The sequence below is a fragment of the Melanostigma gelatinosum genome, assembly GCF_949748355.1.
Source record: "Melanostigma gelatinosum genome assembly, chromosome: 2".
Lineage (NCBI taxonomy): Eukaryota > Metazoa > Chordata > Actinopteri > Perciformes > Zoarcidae > Melanostigma > Melanostigma gelatinosum.
In genome coordinates, this window is record NC_136635.1 from 28,783,071 (window position 1) to 28,805,744 (window position 22,674).

General features: G+C 44.9%; 1 protein-coding gene across 2 annotated transcripts in view; it reads left to right on the forward strand.

The window, feature by feature from the left end:
- The window catches only part of prmt3 (protein arginine methyltransferase 3), a 62,610-nt gene that overhangs the window by 29,857 nt on the left and 10,079 nt on the right, over positions 1 to 22,674 (forward strand). For both annotated transcript variants that reach the window (XM_079285599.1, XM_079285600.1), the window contains exons 12-15: positions 5,859 to 6,046; positions 8,248 to 8,334; positions 17,141 to 17,191; positions 17,848 to 17,935. In XM_079285599.1, coding sequence (XP_079141725.1) covers positions 5,859 to 6,046; positions 8,248 to 8,334; positions 17,141 to 17,191; positions 17,848 to 17,935 — 414 coding nt within the window. The remainder of the gene's footprint in view (positions 1 to 5,858; positions 6,047 to 8,247; positions 8,335 to 17,140; positions 17,192 to 17,847; positions 17,936 to 22,674) is intronic.

Genomic DNA, 22,674 nt, shown 5'->3' on the forward strand with positions numbered 1-22,674 from the left:
TTTTGGTCTCAGGAACACTTGGACTGTCTCACCTCTTCAGGTTTCCCCACCACATGGATGCACATGCCAGCCCTTGGTTTGCTCTAAAGACCGAAGCCAACATCTCGCTCTTCAGAACAAAGGGGGGATGTTGGGGTCTGATAAATGGCTTCAACATGTGCTGTGGACAAAGACAATCAGGCCTTCACTGTTTCAAGCACAGGTCTCATCCTGACTTGTAGTTTGAGGAGAGCAAAGGGATTTCACACTCAGGTGTGAATTCCCCCCCCCCAAATAACCATGGTAACCGCGGCAATCTCATTGGCCGAGAGCCAAGAGACCCGAGGACCCCTGTGGTTCGGCCACTGTTCTATAAAACTCTCTGCTGCCCCCACCTCATAGCTTTCCCCCTTCGACCTCGGTTGAGTTAGGAGGCACACAACCGCTCTCTTCGCCCGGACCCCCCCCCTGTCCAGGCCACAGAGAATCCAGCTTTTTCCAATCGACCTCGGTCGAACAGGGAGCACACCTTCGCTCGGACACCCCCGTCCAGGCCACGAGGAAGCCCCTCAAACCCTCATCAAACCCTGACAGGTCACGAGCCATTTCGCTGGACGAAACGACAGTGTTCCACGTTGAGTACGGCTCCACTCAGCCCGCGAGACGAACCCGCATCAGCGATCCGTTCTCTGCTTTTTGTTTCTTTTTATTTTGTGCACAAACCGGCACAGAGGAGCCCGACGAAGCCTCGCTCCCCTCGTGACCGACGATTCCCGGCAAGACGCGCAGACACGTCGTCTCATCCGAAGTTAACTGTTCTCCCTGCAGCGAGTACAGACCGGACCTGCGTTTGCTCCAGAGCCACGCTAACGGACCGAAGCCGCGCCAGCTCACCGCCGCGCGACACACAGCGCCCGCGCAAAGCCGCGCCGACCCGCAAGCTCCCCCCCTGTCCCCCTTCCCGACGAGGAAAACGGACAGCTTTGCCACAAACACTTCCACGTTGCAACGAAGCATCTACAAGTAAGATTCTTGGCATTTGGGCATAGCTTAGCTTAAATTAACTTAAGTTTAATTCAGGCCATTCATTTATATGTTGATATTCCCGTGTTTTTGGGTGTTTAAGACTGTCGCGTGATATTGAGGTATTACGCAATCATTACGGCGCAGAGAAGCGCCGCTGTATTTGTGTATCAACTATGACTGTTTCTTTGGGATTAATTTCATTCATTGTCTTCCACTCCGTGTGGAAGTTCTCTTTTCATTAACTCGACTCGGTGAGTGAGCTGAGGTGCGTGGTTTATCACGGCATAAGTTACCGGCAGTTCTCAAGACGACAGCGGTATATTTATGCGTGATAGAGCCAGCCAACTCAGGCTCACTACAACGCGCACCGCGCGCAGAAGTCTGATTCATGAGCCCCCACCTTTTTTCTCTTTCCTCCTTTCACGAAACACACACACACACAGCTCCGAATTCTACCCCTGGGGAACCTCGTTCAAACGAGCGCCTCACATCACGTGCTGCCCAGGCAAACGTGAATTACGCACAGCAGCCCCATTCTGCCATTTTGTCCGGGTCCCTCGACTCCGCCATCTTTGTAGTTTCTAGCTGTAGTTCTTAAGGCCCCTCCCCTTTGGCCAGCGTCACTCGACGCCGCCATCTTTGTAGTCTTTAGCGTAGCTGTAAGACTCCTTCCTGTTCACCCACAGACCCACACACACACACATACACATACACACACAGACATACACCCTCATCCATTTTATTCATTCTTTAGTTTAGGCATATAAAATTGTATGATAATGTTTGTTGGTTGCAATATTAATTGATTTGATCATTTATTATTTTGATTCAATAAACTCTGTTATACTTTCAGGAGCAGTCGTCTGTGATTACTTGTGCATATGTATTTGATAAGACTGTATGTAGTAGCCGGTGCTCGAACTTAAAAACCTTCACTGTCACTGAATGTATAGTCATACGCAGACTATTGACATTATGAGTGACTACTAATTATGAGACTTAGTTTTATCGTTTGGTTATTGGTCCCTGTTCGCAGGGTGGTGCCCCGTTTATATTAATAATCATTAATAATTGTTACATACATCAATAATTCTATTGATGTCAAGAATTCAGTTTCTTAAATGCTGATAACCCAAACACGCTCCTTTAGATCCCAACAGTACAGAAGTACAGCACATGGCTGGAGAAACTCCCAAAATCATCACATTCAGTGATAATTCATTTTACAATAACTATTTTTTAAGATATGACAATTTTATTTCTTCATGTTGGTTCAAAGTTTGTCCAGATAAACTACAGTTAAATATTCTGCTTTCATGTCATTGGTTGTTGCAGAAGCCAACAGAAACAATTATGTTATCGAAAATCATAAATTTAGCTCATTGATAGTTTCACTAATTTGATCAATTCAGTTCATTCCCCGTGTCTCATTCAGCATGCATGGTGCCTGGCACTAAGCAGAGGTTAGTTACCTGTGTCAATACTACGAGTGGAGGCTCCTCCATGTTTTTTTCCAGAAGTAAACATGCCCAAGGCGTGTGTGGGGGGGGGTATGACAAACGGGCTGTGAGCAGCGAGTCGAGAAGGACGCAGATGCCAAAGCCATGAATCTGGGGATGCCCGTGCACCCCCCCCCCCCTTTCTCTTCCTCCCTTTCCATCCACACCACAGCACTCCTCTGTCTCCATTTCCTTTTCAGTGTGTGTCTCAGACGGGCCTGTCCCGATTCTGCCCAATCAGCAGCTCTCTCTCTCTCTCTCCCCCCCCCCCTCTCACCTGGCCCTCGTAATTACTCACTCGGTTCAGTAATCAGAGTATAACGAAGTGACAAATCTGCTGTTTGCGTGCGTATGCGTGTGTGAATATGTGTGTTGCACAGTCATCAGGTATACGGTGACACTCACAGGGTCACGAGCTGGCTCCAGCTAATCATGACAGGGCCATGAGTTGCCCATCACTGAGCTGTCGCCATCCATTCACACATTTTATGGTCCGATGTGTGGAAGGTGACTGAGCACCAACACACATGCCAGGTAAAATGAATAAAACGTGCTCAGTGGAAGGCTTGTATTTTTAAAAACTATAATAAGTAGATTCCTCCTGATGGAGGATAACAGGTTTGGGCCTGCTTGGTTTTTGCAGAAGTTAGAATGGATTCCAATTCTCTGGACTATTCTTTGTCTCTTTCCCCCTTTTCTTCTTCCTGTAAAACACTTATATAACTCTTGTTTTTAAAAAGTTATTCGGGTCCGTCCTGTACATCCGTCCGGTCCGTTCTCGTGAACGCACTGTCTCAGGAATGCGTTGAGGGAATTTTTTCCAAATTTGGCACAAATTTTAGTGGTCAAAGGCCTCTGTGACCTCACAAAACACTTTTTTGGTCATAACTTAAGAATTCATTCAAGTTATATTTTGAAAGAGGCCGCATGCATGTAATAAGTGAATAAATGTATGTGTTGCTGGACTTTTGGAGGAAAAGGCGCGGAAAATGAGGAGTAACCTTTTTTGTAAGATATCAAACGAACCGTTGTATGAGAATACCTTGAATTATGACAATTTCACACAAATATCGAACAGGATTAAATGATGGAGTGAGGCCATTTTGGACAAACATGGATGTAAACTGCAACATGACTGATTGGCGGAGCAATACAACCTTGAGTCGGTCATCGTAGTCTCATTAGAAGTTCTCATGATGCCATGGTTAGATGTACCACTACGGTTACCGATCCTTTTCTTTTTTTCTTACTCTCCTGTTATGAACATCTATTCTTACGTAACTGCTACTAGTAGCAGTAAGTTGTGTGTTAAAATATTAAGTTTGATATACCCTCATGAGTGCATTCTAAACTCTAGTTTAGGCCCGAGGCCTCTGAGTCGTCTAATGTTACTTCACAGTAGGGGTACCAATGGCTTCAAGCATCTCAGCTCTGGCTTAATCACCAAGCATATTACCCACACAAAGGAATCTATTCAGATGTGAAAACACAATGAAAAGGACATTAAGGCTCATGTTTAATGCTCATTTAAGACATGGATAATGTTTATTCAATAGACATGTACCGGTAATATGAGGAGCTTCAATAATCACTGCCTATACTCCGTGCTTTGAAAAATGAAACGAGAAACACACTTCCCCAGTGACTGACTGACATCTTTTAAGAAAAATAGTTTTTCCGAAGATCCGAAGCTTGTTTGACCAAAATACATCAGGGTGATTTTGAGCAGCAGTCATTTCTCTGAGGTGATGGAGACGCTGTCATCTGTGAAACCTAGTGTTTAACTCTTCTGGCCACTGGCACAAGCTTCAAAACCTTCCAAATGATTCCAAGTCACACGTTTCCCAAACTCAGAACGGACAAATCCAACACTGGCTTTTAGATAGGACCTTTGCGTTTTTGCAAATACAGGTACCTGTTAAATGCCACTACATCCTACACACTGGACCTTTATTTAAGAGTGCTGTTCTATTATGATAGCCCAGTGCTCATGGGTCAATGAAATCACAGATGGTAATATTCGGGTGTCCACATTTTTCCCATCTCGTGTAAAGTATGAAGTATTAAAGTGGGACAAAATGGCCATCAGGCCTGTTTTGTGTTCAAGTGATGGATACAGTCATTACAGCAGCCTCATGGAATTGATGCAAAGCTCCACGCCCCCAAGATGTTAAGGCGTTCTCTGATTAAATCCGTTGAATGGTTTTCAAGCCATTAAATTTGTTGATATTAAGCTTGCCTCAGCACTGAGAGAAGTTTATGGGACCAGAATTTGCCCATGATTAATGATCTTTAGTTTAACACATCCCCAAAGGGATGCACTCATTGCTGACCAGGCTGCCTTGCAATAGTTGAGCCCACTGAAACAAACTTCCAAAAATATGGACTGTGGTGCATTTGTTAGGTGTTTTTTTTGGATGTTTAGCGCATTATTTGGAGGTTTAAACAATATTCAGGTTCAATTCAAGTGCATTGCCAAATTTTAGAAATAGACGAGAGACCATCTTGTGACAGGATCACACCTGCCATGACGCCACATCGGACCAGGGGCATAAAACGGCGCCATTGCATGGACCACACCCATTTTGATCTCAACTACACACCTCTAACGTTTTGTGACTGCATCTTGCACGGTTGTGACGCGACCGCGTTGACAAAATCTGTCCACAAACAGTCGGACATATAAACACAAAAAAGTACTCAAAACCGTCTCTGTGGTGGTTCCCGCTGCAGTAGGTTTCTGACCCCCACACAGAGACTCGCAAGGTGAAAACAATACCAACCGCTGCCAACTCCCACCAGCTCTGAACAAAGCCTCTCTGCTGGTCGTGGAATTTTTCATCTTTCATTTCTTTGGCGGAGGCACTTTCTTGATGGCTGGTGTCCAGGGCCCTCCCTCTGGCTGCCGGCCGGCTACCATCGCTAACAGCACTGCCAGGAGTGAGCAGCACCAGAGGAGCTGTCATAGCATGTCACAGGTGGTCTCCCCCTGCTCTGCTAACTCTTTCTCTGTCTCTGTGTCTGCCTCCACTTTCCCATTTTCTCTTTTATCTGGTTCCTCTTGACGAGGTCGTTTAATGGTGAAATGAAGCCTTTTTATCACACTGCTGGCATGCCAAAGCAAACTGATAAACAGATTTCTTCAATAAATATACGTCGGTGACGTGAGCAGCGGGAAGTCACCCAGGTGATTGCAGTGCAGAGAAGGTTGTTTCGGTAATATGGGAATATACGGTAATGTATTCACCATGGGGCTTGAATGTGAAGACTGTCTTGTGTTTTTTCTGCTTATTATGCGTTTGTGTGTGTTAAGATCAGTGCTCGACTCCCTTCGCTCCTCTCTTTTCTCCACAGTCTATCCAGACCTTTGTAACATCAGCCTGGCTGCAGTTGGAGACGCACATAAGCACCAAGACCACATTGCATTCTGGGATGACGTGTATGGCTTCAACATGGCGTGCATGAAGAGGGTTGTGTTGCCTGAGTCTATGGTGGAGATGGTGAAAGAAGACACGCTCATCTCTGAACCTGCAGTCATACAGGTGAGCATGCTTATAAGTGTTTCACTTCCACATTCAACCTGCAATGTGGTGGCTTTGGAGCTCCAGTAATAATACTGATATTTGAAACCACAAGTACACAAAATGTTTTACTAATATTCATTATTTTCTAAAATGACAATAAAATGCAACCGTGATTTTTTCTAAAATAATAGAAAATGCACTTACATATCCTAACACTGTAAGTCAGGCTGAAGTTGTCCTCTATTTAGCCCTGTAATGAACAGTTCAGCTGAGGTCTGAGATTTTTTCTTCTTTTTGGAAAAAAGCATTTATAGTGTTGGTTCCCAACTTGGGGGTCTGGAGCCTTTGAGGGGTCCTAAGATGATTACTGGTGTTGGAGATAATAATTAAAAAAAAACCTCTGCTCCAAAAGACGTTTTTAAAGCCAGTATCTAATCTTTGGTTTGTTTTTTTGAAATACTGTGTTTCATCTTCAGGCATCTAAAAATGATTCAAATCAAACAACCTGAGAAGGCTAAATCACTCTTCCATTGACCTGCTTACAAATCCTACACAACGCAAACGGGGCTTAGGGAATCACTATTTACCATTATGTTAAACAAATAAATCATTTAAAAAAAGTTATTAAATGTTCCTGCCAGAGGTTTCACTGAGACTAAACCTTGAGCACAGACTCGTGAGGCTTTTTTCTGTTGCAGTGATCAGAGTGGATCTTTCATTTTGTCATCTGTGGATGACACCAACTACCCAACATCTGACATTTAACACCTGCATCAGCTGGACATATTTGCAAACCAATATGTCTGATCCTGATGTACAAAGATGTTGGAGGCTACAAGTCGGAGCAATAGAGTTTGTGGGGCCCAAGCTGTTAGGCCACAGACAGGGAATGAGAGCAGGAGTTAGCTGTGGAGAGAGATAGGGCCCTGTGTGTGTGTGTGTGTGTGTGTGTGTGTGTGTGTGTGTGTCTGATGCTGTAGCACTGGGTGATTGATCTGTCTACTCCTTGATTAAGTTCCTCTGAAGGAAACTTCATTACTCTCAGCCCCCTGTGGATAGAGCGGTTTTCACTGACGGCAGAGCGCACGCATAACGCAGAGATAAAGCAAACGCAGTCCAACACATATAAGAGCACAGATACCTCTTCTGAATCTTTCTGTGTAAGAATGCGCTCCCTCTTGCCTCACACGCCATCGTGTGTTTCTTCGCCAGTTGGCCCGCTTGCTAAGTAGCATGTCCTCCACCCATCTGTGGATGTGATGAATGAGGGGAGAACTTGATATAATGGAATTTGAATCCTCTAATCGATAGTTTCTCCCCTCCAGTGACAAATAGACAGCCCTGCTGCCCAAATTACATGGACTCTCATCTATTGCCTCCCGTTGATACGATCCAATAACATTCCATTAAGGCTGGCTGCTACTCCGTAAAATTGAGAGCCCTTCCATGGAATTATAAATTCCTGCAAAACAGATGAGTTTTAGTTTTTTCTCTCAGTGAGGACAGATAGGAATGTTCAACTTGAGGAAACTTGCAACCGTTTGTACTCTTTCATTGCAGCTGTTTTGATTCCAAGTAACTGTTGAATTGCTGTTGGGATCACTGGTTTTTTTTACTCCTGGATTTACAGTCAGATATAAAAAGTGTGTTTCCATCGACCTGTTTTTATGCACATCTGTTAAATTGTCCCATTTAAAAAAAACGAGAAAAAATCTTGAAATGTCACAAAGACGTTTTTAGGCTTTGCTGAGGTGGGAAAGTTGATGAGTCGCATTGATTACCAGCCAGCTGTCATTCTGTTCTTACAGATATTTGTTTTTATCCCCCAAAAAACGAGCACGGAACTATTGATGATAAGAAGACGTAGAAGGCTATCACGTACAAGACTCCATCCTTTCTTTCTGTCACGGTTTACACTTAAGGTCAATTAAAACCTGCTTTTTGTTTTGTTACAGCTGCGAACCAACTGTTCGGGTTGCGAACCAATTTATTTTTGTTGATATTCTCAGAGTAATTCAAAATGAGGTGCGCAAACCGGAGCAGAACCCCGTTCCATGTTAGTATTAGTTAGTCTGATGCTTCAGCCAAAACAAAGAGCTGCTTCTTATTGTCGCGTAGTTTATTGTTGCTTCATCACCGTTCATATTGTCATCTGTATTTATCTTTTTGTTTTTAAAAGTTGTGCATTATATGCTGTGTTTATTTCTGTCTTTCAACAGACGTTTGACTGTAACAGAGTGTGTCTGTCTGAGCTGGAGTTTGATTCCGATTTCAGCCTGAAGATAACAAACACCGCCGACTGCACAGTAAGTACACACGCATACAGACACTGCCCTCTCGCACACTGACGCATCCATAATGCTTTTGATAAAATTGAAGAGTTTGGAAAATTGATAACGAATCGCAAAATTTATCTTAAAATGATGATCTTTGACATCTATTTCTCTGATAGAATGCGGCGCCTCTGCAGTAATCAAGTACCGCCCGTGTTACGCAAACGGTTGAAGATTAAAGATCCAGTGTTTAGGATTTGGAGGAATCTCTAATCACACCTCCCTTTCCAAGGGTGTCAGGGAACTACGGTGGCCTTTAGGGAACATGCCAAAGGCCCCCTGTAGAGTCAGTGTTTAGTTTGTCCATTCTGGCTTACTGTAGAAACATGGCGGACTCCGTGAAGAGGACCGGCTCCCTATGTAGATATGAAGGGCTCATTCTAAGCTAACGAAAACACAACGGCTCTTAGTTTCAGGTGATTTTACACTAATGAGAACATAATAATGAATATCACATTTAGTTTCTGCATATTGATCCCCCAAAATCCTACACACTGGACCTTTTGTAAGGGGCTACACAAAAAAATGACCTGAAACAAACATTTGCCCACCCGCCATCATTTATCAGAGCCGCTGTGTGAAAGGAACACGGCAGCACAACCAGCAGAGACATCAGTCAGCTCATGTTGATGGATCGTGTTCCTGTATTTAAGAGGATGTCTGTCAGTGTGATATTTAATCGAGTTTCAGATTGAATCACAGCAAGGAGGCTAATGTGACTTTGAATTACATGTCATACAACATAGTGGATGTTCACAGCCTGTTTTCCCCGTCATCCTCTCAAACACACACTCGCTCACACAATCACAAGCCGCCTCTCACGTTGGAGCCTTAACTCGTCGCAGTGTGTTAAAAACACATGTTTGTGCCGCCTGTTGACTCCTGTAGGGGGCGGCTAGGGGCGGGGGGGTTGATTCCCGGCTCCTACTGTCTGCCAGTGTCCTCTTGAGCGAGACAATGAACCCCGAAGCTGCTCCGCGGGGCGCTTTACCGCAGCCCACTGCTCCTAAATGCTTTTGATGGGTTAAATGCAAAAGGTCAGATTCTATGCATGTACCTGAAAGTATGACACGAAGGTCATTAAGTTTTACGTCCGGGTCCTCCATCCACTGATCCACAGCGGAGTTACTCTTCATGTTTCAGCCTTGTCCACTTGTACGTACTCGTCTCACGACGCACTATGACTTTAATAACGTCCTCAGACGAATGGGTAGCCATGATCATTTATTCAACAGATTGATTGTGACCTCCACAAATCTTTCAACCGTTTGGGAAAACACAGTCATGATAAAAATTGCGTTTTGTCATTTTACCCCGCAGAGCACAGGAGCTGCTGCTCTACAGCTGCATCCGTCGGTTAGTTTGTTTGTGTTATTGTGTGACTTTGGTGAATCCGAACAAACGCTTTTGAAACACCGAACACACACAATACCACAAACCAACTAACCGAGCACGGCAGCAGTAGAGCAGCAGCTCCCTTGTTCTTCGAGGTCAAATGAAGGAGTCCTGATTTGAGCCGTTCTTCCTCTTTTATTTACATATTTGATATTCAGGTAATCCTAACGTAACTGAAAGTAATCCATACTCTGGAAAGTTACTTTACTTTAATATTGTGATTCTTGGATTAGGTTCATGACTACATTTTTTTAAACAGCTAATTAGTAATTGTATTGGCATCGTAAAGATGATTACTGTGAATATGATGGATTAATCGTATGACCTGCTAATGCGCAACGTGGTTTTGGTGTTTAATCACTCATAGGGGGAAACAGATTAGGAATCTTTAATTACCTAATTTATGCTTTCTAATTAATAACACGTGTGCATATATTAACAGAACATAGTGTTAAAACTAAAATAATTTGACCCTGTTAACCGACAACACCCGCAACGTATTCATGCATCTCTGTCCAAAATTAAAACTCTTATTAAACCAGAGGACACTTTTATTCCCATCCCTGAAAATAAATGCAGTTAATTAACCCAAAGACAAAAAGCAGGAGTCCCATGTGAGACCCTCACAGTCCTGTTGTGTAGGTCAGTTTGACCAACGACAGCGACACTAAATTAAAATGTGTGTCCTCAGTGAGGGTCAGCTACAGGCACCAACGCATGGAGAATGGTTTATGATTCTGTTTGGTGAGGTGTTGGCAGCCACCATAACCCCCCCCCCCCACCCCCCTCCAGGCCATCACCCACTTCCCCTGAACTTCTTCCAGCGTCTGAGCCACATCCCTCTCTGTAGTCCCGGCCCACTACAGAACAGCCTCACTACTGCAGGCTCTGGCGCTCTGCACCGTGAGAAGTGATCCGTCTGTAGAAAAAGCCCATTGTGTCGGAGCAGCTTTGTGTTGTGCTGCAGTGTCACTGCTCTGGTCTGGTGTATTGGTTTAATGGATAATCAATAGGTGGTTATCATCTGGCCCGCGCTCACGGGGTAAGGCCGGTGAATTTAATGGGATTTTTTCTGTTCTGTAATTGAAAACATCCAGTTTTTGTATCTAGAGTATAAGTCCAGTCATGTTAGGGGTCCTGCAGAAAAACAGATGATGGGACCGCATGCTACGGAGGTGTGATTATTTTATTTAGTTTTGTCGTTTTCGGGTGCTAACCACTCTTTCCCTGCTTTTCTTCCTGCTATTTCTTCTAACCATCCTCAGTTATTGTGCTGATTTGCAAGAACGTACACACTGAATGTGTCTTTGTATCTCATTTATCAGTCAGTCGTGCTATCAGACTGCTTTTATCCTGGCGTCTCCGGCTTTTACAATGCACGTATTTTATAGAAAGTATCCACTTGTACACATTGTAGATGCTCTCCTCCTGCATCCAGCCTGCTCGCCCCAGGATTTACAGATGGATTATTGACCTGCAGGAGTTAGTGTGTGGCTACCATAAAGATACTGATCTGTAGTCAGTGTTGGCTGCAGCTCCTCAGCAGCAGTTAAGGTTAGGATGTGTGAAGGGTAAACCGCTCCTGGACCAGTGGATCGGTGAGGGAGAGCTGCTGCGCCTCCCGTCCTGTGATGGAGCGCCTGCTTTTGTTCTCCTGTCGACAGTCCATTCATCAGCTCAGCCTGCCTAACCTTGCATTAAATGAACAGCACAACCCCATGCGTCTGCGCCGTTCACACACAAGACAAATCCTTTTTTTCTTTTTTAAATCCCTCCTTTCCTCGCCTCTCTTTTGCATCTCACATGCTCTGCGCCTTGTATACATCGTGTCTGCTTTTGCAATCCGTGATGCCGAATACAGGGTATGTGACTTTCATTAAAACTTGGATCAGAAATTCTCTCAGGGCGTCTATCTATGCCCATGCCTTTTTTAAATGTTATCCCCACAGCGTCATGATCCACTGACCTGAACTCTAGAACAGGTAGCAAAAATGCCTCGTCCCTGCGTTGAGGCTGAAAATGATGTGTGCTGAAGGTGTTGCAGGAGAGAATAAGTTTCTGTCTGTAATTAATTTTAACTCTGCTGCTGATGTGGCTACTGTAGCGCTTCAGAGGAAAATGTCCCCGCAATCCATCTCTAACCTGCTTTCCATCAAATTTAAATTGTGTGTGTGTGAGGGGGGGCCAGGCACTCGTCAACTTCAAGGACGATTTTGAGCACATTAAGAAGAGAATGTTAATGGAAAAATCCACTCCAACTCTCAGCAGTACATACATTCAGAGTTCACTGATCATCTGACTGTCGATAAGAATTGTTCTGGCTAGTTCCAGTGGACTATCAACCAATGTTTCACATACTGATTTATGTCAACGTCCTTGAAGTTAAAGGGGAAATGCACCGATTTTGAGCTTAAAAGTCGGTTTACACACTTCGGAAAAAACTATCTTCTATGTACTAGTTGCTGAAATATATTTAATGGTAATGTGGATTTATTTTATATGTGTTTTTCCTTTTCGTAACTGTAAAGCATTGGTAACATTGAAAGGTGCTATAGGTGCTACCAAACTGTCTGCGGTTAAATTGCATTGTGGGTAATTTAGATGCCAGGTTTATGGTTCTGCGGCATTAGACTTGATTTGTTTTTAAGAAGCTGTCCACCGTGAATCCGACACTGTTTAGTGCAACACTAAATCTATGGAGACTCTTTTACTGCGATTGTTTGCTATCCCGTGGCATGTTGTTGGTGAAGTGGTAACTTAACTGTCACCACACCAGAGACCCACAGGGACGCACAACCCAGGTAGTGAACCCCAGAGACCGAAGTTGGAAAAAGATATTTCAGAAATTATTTTTTCAGAGCCAGCATCTAGTGGCAACTAGATGAACTGCAGCTTAAGATGGGTCAATCAATCAATCACGTTTTATTTACATAGCACCTTTCAAGCAAATCAAATGCAATTGAAAGTCCTTTACAAATGATTGACAAATCAAAAGAGACGTTAACATTTGGACCAGTTTACCAGTTATACACATAAATCCATCTCAGAAGAGACATAGGACAGTGTCTTAAACACATCGCAGCTAAAACTTCAACAATTCATTCTCACCCCGTCATCCAACATGCGCGAGATGCATCAATTTGAGGCACAGTGAAGGTTGTCTAAAGGCATTGTGAAGAGGGATGGTGGTTACACTAAATACATTTCCATCAAAGGTGCTCCGAGGAATTCACTGAATATCCCAGATTATTGACACAACATAACAGCACAAGCACATGTGAAGGTTGACCTGCTCTCTGTTTATCAGCAGTGGTGGGCGAGCTGGGTTATCCTCGTGTTATACAGTGCTGGTCGTGACAGCATGCTTTCTCTGTGTTCACTTCCAGCAGTACTGAAAGGCTTTGAGGTCTGAGAGAGGAATTGAAATTATGTTTTTTGGAAAATCTGTCGGAGGAATTTGTTCTTGTCTTGATGCCAGAGTTTGGGTTTCCCAAATCTCTGTAACAGAAAAAGTTATTATGACCATTTGTCATACAACAGGGAAAAGAAATTGAATAACACCTCGTTTACCAAAAGCTAAAATTTCACTTAAACTTGCAAAACGCACACTTTCACCTTAACTGTGTTCATTGCTTCTATTCCTCGAGAGAACATGAACAAAGCTCAGCCGACCACCGTCGGTTTTGCGCAGCGTGAACCTGCATCAGCTCAGACTGTTACAGTTCAGTTGTTTGAGAGTGAAGAACGCCGACTGGAGGTGCGCTGCAGCCGTGTTCCTCACCGAAGTGGCAGCAGTCGGGTGGGGAGGAGAGATGGGGGGGGATTCACACCAACCCACCCATGAGGTGGTCGTGCTTGAAGCCTCCACGCCTGGATAAACTCCATCAAAAGCGCATTAGCCCTCTCTTCTCCCTCCCCCTCCCTCCCTCCGTTCCCTCCCCTTAACCCCCCCCCCCCCGTCCCTACGTCGTATAATAGTATCTGGCCGGGCCACGCAGCTCGCTGACACACAGCCGGGCGAAAGGGGAGCGATGATGAATTGCTCCCTGTTGGTGTTATCCATGATGATAATTATTAATTCCCCCCCCCCCCCCCCGCTCTTCCCAGAGAATGGGGGCCGGAGAGCTTCAGTGTTGCGGAGCCTCCTCTGTGGGCCACGAAGCCCACTGTCATCACTTATCATAGACAGAGCCGAGGCCCAAGGCTAAACGCTGATGAAAATGAAAAGCGCTCATTCTGATTCGTCCTGTTTTTGGTGTGTGTGTGTGTGTGTGTGTGTGTGTGTGTGTGTGTCTCTCGTGTTTCAAGTTTACCCTCTCTTTTCCTTGCACTCTCTGTTTGTCTCGCTTGCCTCTTTAAACCTCCCTCCCTTCGTCCATCATGAGAATGGGAAATAGAGGCCTTAATCTGTCAGGGGATCTTATCAGATACAACTTAATAACAGGGTTGTTCAAATTATCATAAATTAATGGAACACACATTTTGAACATAAGTCTGTGAGGGGGCACAATTTTTTATTTCAACTTTCTGATCATTCAAGCACAAGAGGACAACCGGAACCGTGTTCATATTATTGGGTTTTAAACCTTTGTGTAATGTGAAAGGCGTTGCTCACGGCAGTGTTGTGGTCTAGACCCGATTCCGCGACGAGACCTTCAAAAAGGGTTTTAGTCTTGAGAACAGTCTGGAGACCAAGACTGATCTAGAGTGACTACAGCACTGGCTCATAGTGCAGAAAATGATCACCAACTCTGCGTCTCTTCAGAGATTTTTAGCCTCTTTTAGCTCATTGTTTTGCTGAAACGGCACATTTACTGTTTCAGCACTCTCATGAACCTGATTTCTTTCAAACAGGGTTCCGTTTTTAGCAAACCAGCTCAGATAACTCGCTGTACGCTACCTGCTTAGCACCAAACAGCGGACAAATTAGGCAAATTAGCAATGAGCAAGTGAAGAAAGTGGAACATGTAGCAGCTAAACACCCTGGTATTTTTCTGAGTTGTGAAAACTAGAAGAACTATTGGTCTTCATCAGGTGGACAGAAACATGACTGAATGCTCTGTTTGATGGACGTAAATAGTATGAAGTGAAGAAAGCTGCAGCTGAACTCCTGCTGCTGTTTTTAGTTCCCATCTGGAGGGAAAGTTTGAATCGAGGTATACCGTTTTACTGGCCGTTGTAAAAGCTGTCATTAAATTCTTTCAAAGGGCCCCGAGAAGTTTGATCAACTCTCTTACCTTCAGCCTGTTTACGCATTAGCAGGAAGCATTAAGTGATCAGCTATAGGCTCGTACCGTCCGGATCAGATGTGAGTCATCAAGGTCTTTCTTGCTGATTGCTTAAACTTCCACATCTTTGGTGTTTTATACATGAGGCAGTTACAATACTTTCTTTTTCTTTCTTTCAAATGGGATTTTAATGGAGAAGCTCAGCGACAAGCTTCTCCTGTTTTTTGTTTTTTTGTATTTGCAAGTTTCACTCAGTGGCCTACATTTTAATTTGCCCGTCTCGCTGCTGTGTGTGAACGTTGCACAACGTCGAAGTGACAATCAATCTCGCTTACGAGGCGTTGACATCGGCGAGGCGCACTGAGGATGATCTCTGCCTCCCCGGCTAGGAGAGGTGAATCTGCTCTGCCTGATGAGTAATTACGGCTAATTTCCTAATTACCTCAGTACCGAGCGTCTCCGTAGCGTTCATTAAAAGCCATAATTGCATTGGGTTGACATGCTCTTTTATCCACTTCGGGTTATTTTCTGGCGGTTTAGTCGTGAGCTAGCGTTCCGCCCCTGCCTGTCTGTGTCGATAAAGGTTGATTGAAGCCTCTGTGCGGGGAGTGTGTCGAACACGGCTTCTGACGGCATTCCGGATTATCTGAGTCTTTGTGTGTACGCTGTAGATGCATTGTAAAAAATGTATCGCTTTTGGCCAGTTTCACTTGCAGAAATTATTGAATTTCAATTTGGGAGACTTTTACAGAAGCTTTGAACAGATGCTAAAAACCCTAAATAGGAAACCGTCTCCCCAGCTTTCACATTATATTACAGCCCCTTTCCCCTTTCCTGCTCCTTCCCTTGTTGTTCCAATGCTCTGTATGTCTTCCCCGTGTCTGTTTTCCTGTCTTTACCTCCCTTCTTTCCTCTCTTCCCCCCTCTTCCATTGATTCGGCTCTTCTTTGTCTCAGAGAGCTGGCCTCCAAGTTGTCAGCTGCGTCAGGATTAAAAGCTATTAGTTCTGCATCATTGCCACTACAAGTGCGCTCCTGAGATTGATAGAGTGCCTCTCTCCTCCTCCAGCGGGGGGAGAAATGGGAGGAAAACAAGCCTGGGGGGTGGTTTTTACCTCACATATCTGACAGCGGTCACCTACAGGCACTCTGGCACTGGACTCTCCCTTCAGTTTGTTGTAGATGTGTGCATTGGTTTTCACTCAGTTGTGTTTCTTGCTCTGTAGATCCACATCAGCAGAGAGTGTATTTTATAAAAGACTACATTTCCACGCAGGCATTTAGTGAATTGGAAACCCCAGCGCGAAGGAAAAGAAGTCTGTCACATCTAAGGCTTAAAAAAGCTTTAGTGAAGCCTCGGACTGGCTAGTTTCTTCTTCTGTGGTTTGCCAAACTAATAATCATAAGAATGGATTCCGTGGGAGCAGAGATTTGTCATTTGTCCTTTCCCTGAGTGGGCATTATTCAGATGAACACGCCTTCCTATTCATTTGGACGAAAAAACACATGAGTGTTTATTTTCCTGTACCCATTCCTCCAGACTGTTTTCACATTGCTGTCACCAAAATAGCCACCGTTGCTAATTTCATGTAACACGCTGGAATTCTTCTTTTTTTTTTTATTGTCAGCAAAATTGCCTCGGTGTCGTTGGAGGCAGCCTCATAATTAATTTCTTTTGTCCGATGACAAGTCTCCCAGATGAGGTGCAGCGGGAGCACATGGGAGCTGTTGTTGACTCAGCCTGAAGGAGAAACCCAGTTGGTTTTGAGAAGGAAGGAGGGTTGAAGAGTGCACATGAGTCGTATCGTTACCCATTCTCTGTAACAGAGAAGCCGATACAGTTACCAGACACACACACACACACACGCAATGACGTGGTAAGCATGGCAAGCAAGCTAATCTCAATCCTTGTCTCCTTGAAGGTAGGTAAGTACAGTAAAGATAACTGTAAATATTTGAACAGTAAAATGTGTTCCCAGTGTGGTTTTACTGCCTTATTCCTCAACTCATTCATTGCTTTGCTCATTAAAACCCTGAGACTTTGTTGTGCCTCCTGCCTCTCTCAGCGCTGCGTGCCAAGAGTTGCAGCGTAGTCAAACAAATCCAGGGGTTTATCGTTGTGTCACATTCTAACACGGCCCTCATATTTCATTGCAGGCAATTGTCGGCTACTTTGACATTTTCTTTGACAAAGGCTGCGGCAACAAGGTAAGCGACGGCCACAGCCAAGCCATTTAACGGAAACTCAATTATGTTCACGCTTTGGCGTGTTCCTCCTCCCCGAGGCGTCCGCTGGCAATCGACGGGCGTCCTAGCCGGCTGCTGATATAAGCACTGACCCAGCAGAGCCGGCCAGTTGGAACAGCCGATGCCAAGCTCTGTGAGCAACACCGATATGCCTTTCGTTTGCACTTCCTATTGTACCTGAGACTCTTAACTGCATGCTATGGATGGTCCACTAAATGTTCATCCCCACTAGCACCTAAGGCCGGAGCAGTGTAACATGGTACTATCTGTTTGCTTCATGAACACAGTACAATTGGGTTTCATTGATAATGCAGAGTAAGCTATGAATGGTTTAGTTTAAGCATGGATTGGCCCGAACAGAAACCATGAAATAGAAGATTTACCTCCAGTAAGCTTTCCTTGTTTTTCTGACACTTTTTATAGTCTGTATTTTTATGAATTAAGAATATCTTCAAAAGTTTAAACCGATTTATAAACCGATTTCATGTCCCGGAACATCCAAAAAGTGGTTTTGTTTTTGTGAAATGCTGCAACATGACAAAGTGTTCCGTGCTGTAAGGTAGCACCAGTTTGTGATGTTTGTGCTCTTGGTTTTTTTTCACGTATTATCACACCAGGTGATGTTCTCCACGGGTCCTCAGGTCACAAAGACGCACTGGAAACAGACAGTCTTCCTACTGGAGAGGCCTCTCTCTGTCCAAGCAGGTCAGTGAAAACACTCTGCAACACTCTTTCTACATGCACAGGGAGGTTTTACACTTTTGTCCGCTCTCACGTACACATTCTTAGGCCAAGAGGAGTTTACATGTGTGGTTGAGTTCCATTTAGGTTGTATGGCTCTATTTTCTTTCTTGGTTTTATTTGCCTCTCTGGCGGTGCGTCATAGCGAGCTGCGGCAGGTAATCTGTCTGTGGTGGAGATGTAGTCAGGCTGGTTGACACCCGTTATCTGTCACCCAGAGAGACGGCGAGGGATCAAAACAAATCTCATTCAGCCATCGGCGACAGCATGTAGAACTTCATCTGATAGCCAGGTTACAGGCCTCTGAATCATGACATGACGCTACCAGAGCAGCGCTTTGTAACTGACCGGTGAAATGTAATCGCTGTGTCAGCACAGTTACGTGTTTTGAGCTGGTGCAGCTTGCTGTGACGTGTGGATGTTCTTTGAAACGACTGTCTGCAGGTTCAAACTCCAGCAAACATAACAGGGAAAATGTCATCAACCGGGCATGAACGTGGAAACCTTAGAACATCTATTTTTTACTGTAGTGGAGGAATAGTCCCAAGCCCCAAGTACCCAACAAATCCAATCAACTTTTAAAAAAAGTACACGATGTAAAATCACCCGTAAAGTCTGGAGTTGATGTCTAACACGGCGGACTTCACCTTAAAACGGTGTTAAAGACGATGTTACTTTTAAATGAAGAAATTGTTATTCCACTTACCATTAGCAATAAAGAAAAGCACCCTTGCTCGATGATGCACTAAAAGGTTTTGCTGTCACAGCATTAAACCTATTTCATGCTCATTACGACGGCGTGCACGGCCCCTGCAAACACGAACGAACCTCCTCTCTTCTGTAGTCCTGCTCACTTGTTGTAGACTAGTCTACTTATTTGAAAAGTGATTGACAGCCGCTCTGCCTGCAAGAAGCATGAAACCGGTTTTACTTGGTCTGAAATTACTTCCAGCTCATGGAGGCGAATACATTTGATAAATACGACGATTTAACAGACATCACTGAATCTTCTCAACTTGTTCTACTGTTACTCTATACTTGAAGCATTTACTGTTCAGTCTGTCTCTAATAGGAAGTCCAACAAACAAACAAACACAATAACGAGGAGGCAAAATATAAACTCACATCAGCATGTTGTCCTGACTTTTCCCCTTCGAAACATTTTCATCTCATGAAGGAAGAAGAGTATTTAAAGGAAACACAAATGCACCACTTCCTGTGTGTGCCAGAGCATTTTGTCCCAGGAAGAACCGGTCTGAGCGATTTAGATCAGAGAAGGATAAAGCTTTAATAAACGAGTTACAGGACAAAACTCTGCTGCTGTTGATACTGTTGTAATGAATCATAGCAGACTGGTATAATGATCCCTTTTTCTGTGTATGTTGTGAGTGTGTGTGCTGCTGCTGTTCACTCTGGCCGTCTGTGCGCGTTATCATAATGGGAATCGCAGATGTGTCTGCAGATGTGGGGATGGATGATTCCGGGGGCCGGCTGTCCACTCGCTGACCAGACATTAGATGGGAGTCTGCTGTAATAAATGACCAGCGCTTGATGTCCGGCGGCCCTTAGCCACGCTCAGCCGGGACGATAGCGGCGTCAGAACGTCTGACGCCGCTCACACGCTATCGCAGGCTTCCGTGCTCCGCCGGGTCAGATAAACGCAGCTGAGTGTGAGCACTGAGGACGACAGAATGCAAACACAGTGCAGACGTGAGGAAACCGCGGAGCGGAGCGGACACGGATTTCATTTGATTGTCTGGCGCAGAATGTCGGGGCTCTGTTCCCTATGTCACTTGTGCGGAGCGGAGAAACATAATGAGTGCAGATGCGTCCATACAGGGCTCGAGGGGTTCACCCAATGGTGTGATGGAAGTGAAGCGGTGGCCTTCACGGTCACCATGCAGAGCATCGGGTCGGACAAACGCAGAGGCCGCTGTTCCTGTGAAACCAAAAGTCAACGTTGACTTCTTTAAGTGTCCGTCCGTTACCTCAATAACGTAACAGACTCATTGAGCCAACAGAAATAATGTTGTTGCATTTTCTTTTCTTTTCTTCAATCTACAACGTTGACCACGTATTTGAAACTGCCACCGTAATCCAGGAGAAAAATACGTTCCCCCCCGAAACGAAGCTGAGAATGCAGTTTAGTTGTATGGGAATGTAATTTGTCGGAGACGGGGCTGCACATGCTGTCTTACACACTCGTGCAACACGTACACACAATTTAAAACAGATTTTTCTTTCTCTCCCTTACTCTCATTCTCTTTCTCTCTCTCTCTCTCTTTTTGAACTGTGTGCCTCATTTTACAGTCAGCAGAGCATCTGGGCTCTTGGGGTTACTTGGGGGCATAGTGACAAGTCACGGCATTAGCCAACACACACACACACACACACACACACTCTCACACACACACACACACACACACATGTTCACAGCCCAAGCTCACAACCAGCGGGTTTCTGATCCAGCCGAGTCTAGCTTAAACTGACGTGGGGACTGTAAAGATCCGCTCAGTCTGTGCTTCATATGTGAGCCGCACCGAGTGCGAGGAGGACAAGTTTATCGGAAGAACAAAACGAAGGAGGAAGAGTGCGAGTTGAGGGAGTGTGCGGCGTGTTATTGATGAGCTCGCGCCACCCCGGCACGCTGACGGTCCCCAGCCTCCTCCAGGGGCCGTAAACCAGAAATTGAGTTTTTAACAGCATTCCGGCTGCCTGCTAGACTCCTATGGTGCACTTTATAGCACACACAAACACACACACACACACACACACACACTGTTCCTCCACACACTCAAATTCACAAGAGTACTTGAATGCTTCTATACTAAACTCCCCTCTGGCTGTAAGAGAAAACTTCCTAAAGTCACCTTGAAGAGCACCAAACTCTTTCCTACACACTCACACACACACACACACACACACACACACACACACAGTGGCCTGTCCTCCTGGGTGTTGACTGAAAAGCACATTCAGCTCTGATCGGCTGTGGTGAGGGCCGGGCATAAACAACCAGCGGTTTGTTTTTTAATACCGACTGTGTCTGTGGTGATTCATCACGGCGAGAGACCGAATCCCATTTGATGTGTTTGTACGAGTGCAGCAGTAATTAACTCCGAGGCTGCGCTGCTTGTGGGAGGTGCCGGCAGAAGAGAGAGAAGGCACGCAGCAGGCCGGAACAAAACATCCCTGCAAATCCTCGCGACTGGCAGCGTAATAAATTAAACAGCGAATCATTTGTCATGCTCTGGTGTGTTTGTGTAGCTCGAGTATTGAAGAGGAGGGTCCTTTTTTTCACAGCTTTACCTCCTTTAATGTACCCGGAGAAAGGAGGTCACTTTTTTTTGTCTTTTCTTTTTTAATTTGCAAGAAAAGTCCCATGATCCTCGAGGTGAGGCCGTGGCCTGGTTAGCTGCGCCGTGGGCGTTTGTTCCTATCGGGACTCTCATTGGACAATGGGTTGTTGTTTTTTTGCTCCCACCCACTTTCACGAGTCACCTCCTCTGTCCCGAGTGGTGCTGTGGCTGTTGTAAATCTCCTCTTCTCCTCCGCCCTCACCTGTCCAGGATCACATACTCGCTCACCCCATCCCCCATCGTTGGCACTCCGGCGGTGCTTGAGCCTGTCCGACCTTCAGCTTCTTCTTCAGTGATTCAACTCACTGGTTTTGCGTCTGCACAGTGGTGCTTGGGACACACCGCCCCAAATCTGCTTCTTAGCTCTGCAATGAACAGTGTTGGGATCTAAAGGAGCGTGTTTGGGTTATCAGCATTTAAGAAACTGAATTCTTGACATCAATAGAATTATTGATGTATGTAACAATTATTAATGATTATTAATATAAACGGGGCACCACCCTGCGAACAGGGACCAATAACCAAACGATAAAACTAAGTCTCATAATTAGTAGTCACTCATAATGTCAATAGTCTGCGTATGACTACACATTCAGTGACAGTGAAGGTTTTTAAGTTCGAGCACCGGCTACTACATACAGTCTTATCAAATACATATGCACAAGTAATCACAGACGACTGCTCCTTAAAGTATAACAGAGTTTATTAAATCAAAATAATAGATGATCAGAATCAATTAATATTGCAACCAACAAACGTTATCATACAATTTTATATGCCTAAACTAAAGAATGAATAAAATGGATGAGAGTGTATGTCTGTGTGTGTGTGTGTGTGTGTGGGTCTGTGGGTGAAAAGGAGGGAGTCTTACAGCTACGCTAAAGACTACAAAGATGGCGGCGTCGAGTGACGCTGGCCAAAGGGGAGGGGCCTTAAGAACTACAGCTAGAAACTACAAAGATGGCGGAGTCGAGGGACCCGGACAAAATGGCAGAATGGGGCTGCTGTACGTAATTCACGTTTGCCTGGGCAGCACGTGATGTGAGGCGCTCGTTTGAACGAGGTTCCCCAGGGGTAGAATTAGGAGCTGTATGTGTGTGTGTGTTTCGTGAAAGGAGGAAAGAGAAAAAAGGTGGGGGCTCATGGATCAGACTTCTGCGTGCTGTCCGCGTTGTAGTGATAATGGGGGTGTCTGGCGTATCGTACATAACGTGCCGTTGTCGGTAGAACTGCCAGCAGTTATGTACAATAGCCGAGATTCCACACTTCACTCACAGAGCTGATTTAATGAGCAGAGAATACTACACGAAGTGTAGTAAAACCAATGAAAAGAAATCAAATAAA